A 5259-nucleotide genomic window follows, 5' to 3' on the forward strand; every position below is an offset into this window, starting at 1 on the left:
ATGACAACGGCTTCCGAGCAAGATCAGCTAAGGCTTGAGAGGTTCAAGAGGTACAAGCCTCCTGAGTTCAGTGGTCTAGCATCGAAAGATGCTCTGGGATTTCTTGATGATTGTTACCGCATTCTCCGTACTATGGGTATCTCTAGATCAAGTGGAGTTTCTTTCACTACTTTCTAGCTTCGAGGAGCCGCCTATGATTGGTGGCACACATATGAGTTAGACAGTCCAGATGAGGCTGCTTCACTAACTTGGGCTCAGTTTTTAGATCTGTTCCTAAGGGAGTATGTTCCTCAGAGTCTCAGGAACGCATGGTGCACAGAGTTTGAGCATTTGCACCAGGGTGCTATGACTGTTTCAGAGTATGTTATCCGTTACACTAGTTTGGCTAGGCATGCACCAGCCTTGGTTGCTACTGTTCGCGAGCGGGTTCGCCGGTTTATTGAGGGGCTTATTCCCAGCATCAGGTCTAGCATGGCTCTTGTGTTGGAGATGGATATTTTATCAGCAGGTAGTGAGCATTGCTAGGAGTATTGAGGGTATGCATGCTAGGGAGAAGGAGGAGAGGGAGGCCAATAGGTCTCGAGAGTCGGGCCATTTCTCTGGTGCCCGTACCCCAGCTTTAGGTCATCATGGTAGGGGTTATATGAGTCGCCCCATTCATTCAGCTCTTCCAGCAGTCAGTAGTGCTCCATCTCCTCCTAGGCCTCAGCAGCCTTATTATGCACCTCCGGTTTCTAGCGCACCTTCTGTGCGGGGGGCTTTCAGAGGTTAGTCCAGCAGATCTGGCCTGAACCAGTCACAACCACCACGTCCTTCCAGAGCTTGTTTTGAGTGTGGTGACACCCGCCTTGTGGTGCGGGATTGCCCTATACTTGGGAGGAGTGCACCTCCATAGGTTTCTCAGCCACAACGTGCCCTACATAGTTCTCAGGCTATGATTACAGCTCCAGTTGCTACCCTACCTGCTCAGCCAGCTAGAGGTGGAGGTTGGGGAGGTAGAGGTCGCCTAGAGGGGGAGGCCAGGCCAGATATTATGCTCTTCCTACCCGTACTGAGGTTGTTGCCTCCGATTCTGTCATCACAGGTATTATACTAGTTTGTCACAGAGATGCATCAGTTCTATTTGATCCAGGCTCCACTTATTCTTATGCGTCTTCTTATTTTGGTCCGCATTTGGGTGTACCCCGGGATTTTTTAAGTTTCCTTTTTTATGTTTCTACTCCTGTGGGAGATTCTCTTATTATGGACCGCATTTATCGGTCGTGTTTGGTGATCTTAGTGGTTTTGAGACCATAGCTGATCTATTGTTACTTAGCATGGTTGATTTTGATATTACCTTGGGCATGGAATGGTTGTTTAAATCATACTCATAGTAGAGTTATTTCCTTATTTAAGGCTCAGCGTATGGTTGAGAAGGGGTGTGACGCGTATCTAGCTTATGTGAGAGATGTCAGTATTGATACCCCTTCTGTTGATTCAGTCCCTGTAGTACGGGACTTTCTCGATGTGTTTCCAGCTGATCTTTCAGGCATGCCGCCTGATAGAGATATTGATTTTGGCATTGATCTATTGCCGGGCACTCAGCCCATTTCTATTCCTTTGTATCGTATGGCTCCTCTTGAGTTGAAAGAGTTGAAAGATTAGTTACAGGAATTGCTTGATAAGGGTTTTATCCATCCCAGTGTTTCACCTTGGGGTGCTCCTATCTTGTTTGTGAAGAAAAAGGATGGTTCTATGCGTATGTGTATCGATTATCGCCAGTTGAATAAGGTTACAATGAAGAACCATTATCATTTGCCTCGTATTGATGATCTATTTAACTAACTTCAGGGTGCACACGTGTTTTCTAAGATTGACTTGCGCTCAGGTTACCATCAGTTGAAGATTCAGGAGCTAGATATTTTGAAGACTGCCTTCAGGACTCGGTATGGTCATTACGAGTTCCTTGTCATGTCATTTGGGCTAACCAATGCCCCAACAACTTTTATGCATTTGATGCACAGTGTGTTTAGGCCATATCTCGACTCATTCGTCATTGTCTTTATTGATGATATTCTTGTATACTCCCGGAGTCGAGAAGATCACGAGCAACACCTGAGGACAATGCTTCAGGCCTTGAGGGAAAAGAAATTGTATGCAAAGTTCTCGAAACATGAGTTTTGGATGGATTCCATGGCTTTCTTGGGTCATGTGGTGTCAAGTGAGGGTATACGGGTGGATCTGAAGAAAGTAGAGGCAGTGCAGGGTTGGCCTAGACCATCCTCAACTATAGAGATTCACAGTTTCCTTGGCTTGGTAGGTTATTACCGTCGATTTGTTGAGGGGTTTTCTTCTATTGTAGCACCTATGACCAGACTGACCTAGAAGGGTGCTCCGTTCCAGTGGATGGAAGGGTGTGAGGCGAGCTTTCAGAAGCTCAAGACAGCTTTGACTACAACCCCAATTATGATATTGCCTACAGGTTCGGGTTCTTATACTATCTATTATGATGCCTCGAGAATTGGCCTTGGAGCGGTTTTGATGCAGGACGGTAGGGTGATTGCCTACGCGTCCAGACAGTTGAAGGTGCATGAGAAGAATTATCCTGTCCATGATCTGAAGTTAGCTGCTATTGTTCACACCTTGAAGATCTGGCGTCATTATTTGTACGGTGTGCCTTGTGAGATTTATACGGATCATCAGAGCTTGCAACACCTGTTCAAGCAAAAGGATCTAAATTTGCACCAGAGGAGGTGGCTTGAGTTGTTAAAGGACTATGATATCACTATTTTGTACCACCCGGGCAATTACAATATGGTGGCCGATGCCTTGAGTCGCCGGGCAGAGAGTTTGGAGAGTTTGGCATATTTACTAGCATCAAAGAGGCCTATGGCGATGGATGTTCAGGCCTTAGCCAGCCAATTTGTGAGATTGGATCTTTCGGAGCCCAGTCGGGTTCTATCTTGCGTAGTTTCTCGGTCTTCCCTATTTGATCGTATCCGGGAGCGGCAGTATGATGACCCTCATTTGCTTGTCCTCAAGGACAAGGTTTAACATGGCGATTCCAGGGATATGACTATCGGTGATGATGGGGTATTGAGGATGTAGAGTCGGGTCTGTGTACCCAATGTTGATGGTATTCAGGAGTTGATATTGGAGGAGGGTCATAGTTCGCGGTATTATATTCATCCGGGTGCCGCGAAGATGTATCCGGATTTGAGGCAGCACTATTGCTGGAGGCGGATGAAGAAAGATATAGTGAGATTTGTAGCTCGGTGCCTCAACTGTCAGCAGGTGAAGTATGAGCACCAGAGACCGGGTAGATTGCTCCAGCAGATAGAGATTCCGGAGTGGAAATGGGAGAGGATCACCATGGATTTTGTAGTTGGACTCCCTCGGATTGCGAAGAAGTTCGATGCCATTTGGGTGATTGTGGATCGGCTGACCAAGTCCGCGCACTTCATTCCTATGTGTACTACTTACTCCTCGAAGTGGTTATTGGAGATTTATTTCGGGAGATTGTCCGTCTGCATAGTATTCCAGTTTCCATTATTTCAGACAAAGGTACTCAGTTCACATCACATTTCTGGAGGGCCGTCCAGTAGGAGTTGGGTACTCGGGTGGAGTTGAGCACAACATTTCACCCTCAGACGGACGGACAGTCTGAGCGCACTATTCAGATTCTTGAGGATATGCTCCATGCGTGCATGATTGAGTTTGGAGGGTCTTGGGATCAGTTCTTTCCATTGGCGGAGTTTGCTTACAACAACAGTTATCAGTCCAGCATTAAGATGGCGCCGTATGAGGCTTTATATGGTAGGAGGTGCAGGTCTCCAGTGGGTTGGTTTGAGCCGGGTGAGGCTAGACTATTGGGCACAGACTTGGTTTAGGATGCTTTTGAGAAGGTTAAGGTGATTCAGGATAGACTCCGTACAGCCCAGTCCAGAAAGAAGAGTTACGCGGACCGGAAGGTTCATCATGTTTCCTATATGGTTGGTGAGCGGGTTCTGCTTTGGGTCTCGCCTATGAAAGGCGTCATGAGATTTAGGAAGAAAGGGAAGTTGAGTCCGAGGTTTATTGGCCCTTTTGAGATATTGAGGCATGTTAGGGAGGTTGCTTATGAGCTTGCCTTACCTCCCAGCTTGGCAGGAGTTCATCCGGTATTTCATGTTTCGATGCTCCGGAGGTATCACAGTGATCAGTCGCACGTGTTGGATTTCAGTTCAGTCTAGTTGGACAAGGATCTATCCTGTGTTGAGGAGCCAGTGGCGATATTGGACAGGCAGGTCAGAAAGCTGAGGTCAAAGAACATTGCATCAGTAAAGGTTCAGTGGCGGGGTCAGCCGGTCGAGGAGGTGACCTGGGAGACCGAGCAGGATATGCACAGCCGATACCCTCATCTATTCACTACTTCAAGTATGTCTTTATGCTCATTCGAGGACGAACGAATTTTTAAGTGTGGGAGAATGTAACGACCCGGCCGGTCATTTTTAGAATTAACACCCCGATCCCCTATTAATTGCATTCCCCAAGTATATTTCTACTAATTTGATTTGCCGGGATGTTCGTTTTTGAGTTTCGGAGAGTTTTGGGACACTTAGTCCCTAAATGAGAGCTTAAGTGTTGGAAAGTTGACCGTAGTCAGGACAGTGTTAAGGCGGCCTCAGGATGGAAATCCGATGGTTCTATTAGCTCCTTAGGTGATTTAGGGGTTAGGAGCGTGATCGGAATGTGTTTTGGAGGTCTGTAGCTAATTTAGGCTTGAAATGTCGAAGTTTGAATTTTTGAAGTTTCCGGTCCGATAGTGAGATTTTGATCCGAGGGTTGGAATGGAATTCCGGAAGTTGTAGTAGTTCCGTTATGTCATTTGGGATGTGTGTGCAAAATTTCAGGTCATTCGGACGTGGTTTGGTTAGGTTTTTTATCGAAAGCATATTTTTGGGGAAATTGGAGTTCTTAGGCTTAAATCCTTGATTAATTCGTGTTTCCAATGTTGTTTTAGGAGTTTTAAGGATTGGTACAAGTTTGAATAAGGTATTAGGTGATGTTGGTGCTTCTGGTTGAGGTCCCGGGGGCCTCATGATGATTTCGGATGGTTGACGGAAGGATTTTTGAAGTTGAGAGATTGCTGATGCAGCTGGTACCTATCATAACCGCACCTGCGGTTTGGGTTCCACAGGTGCGGAGCTGCAGAAGCGGCATGGAGGCCGCAGAAGCGGAACCGCTCCTGCGGTTAGAGTTCCGCATATGCGGAACCTGTCACTTAAAGGGAAAGTTGCA

At 46.7% G+C, this 5259-nt stretch overlaps 1 protein-coding gene across 1 annotated transcript; it reads left to right on the forward strand.

Annotated features, from left to right (window-relative positions):
- On the forward strand, nucleotides 1-5043 carry LOC138888456 (uncharacterized). Its single transcript, XM_070170322.1, has 5 exons — nucleotides 1-136; nucleotides 266-508; nucleotides 666-767; nucleotides 1868-2245; nucleotides 4982-5043. The coding sequence occupies exons 1-5, from the start codon at nucleotides 1-3 to the stop codon at nucleotides 5041-5043; spliced, it is 921 nt and encodes a 306-aa protein (XP_070026423.1).
- Nucleotides 5044-5259: the final 216 nt, after the last annotated feature.

This window comes from Nicotiana sylvestris, chromosome 3 (genome assembly GCF_000393655.2).
Source record: "Nicotiana sylvestris chromosome 3, ASM39365v2, whole genome shotgun sequence".
NCBI lineage: Eukaryota > Viridiplantae > Streptophyta > Magnoliopsida > Solanales > Solanaceae > Nicotiana > Nicotiana sylvestris.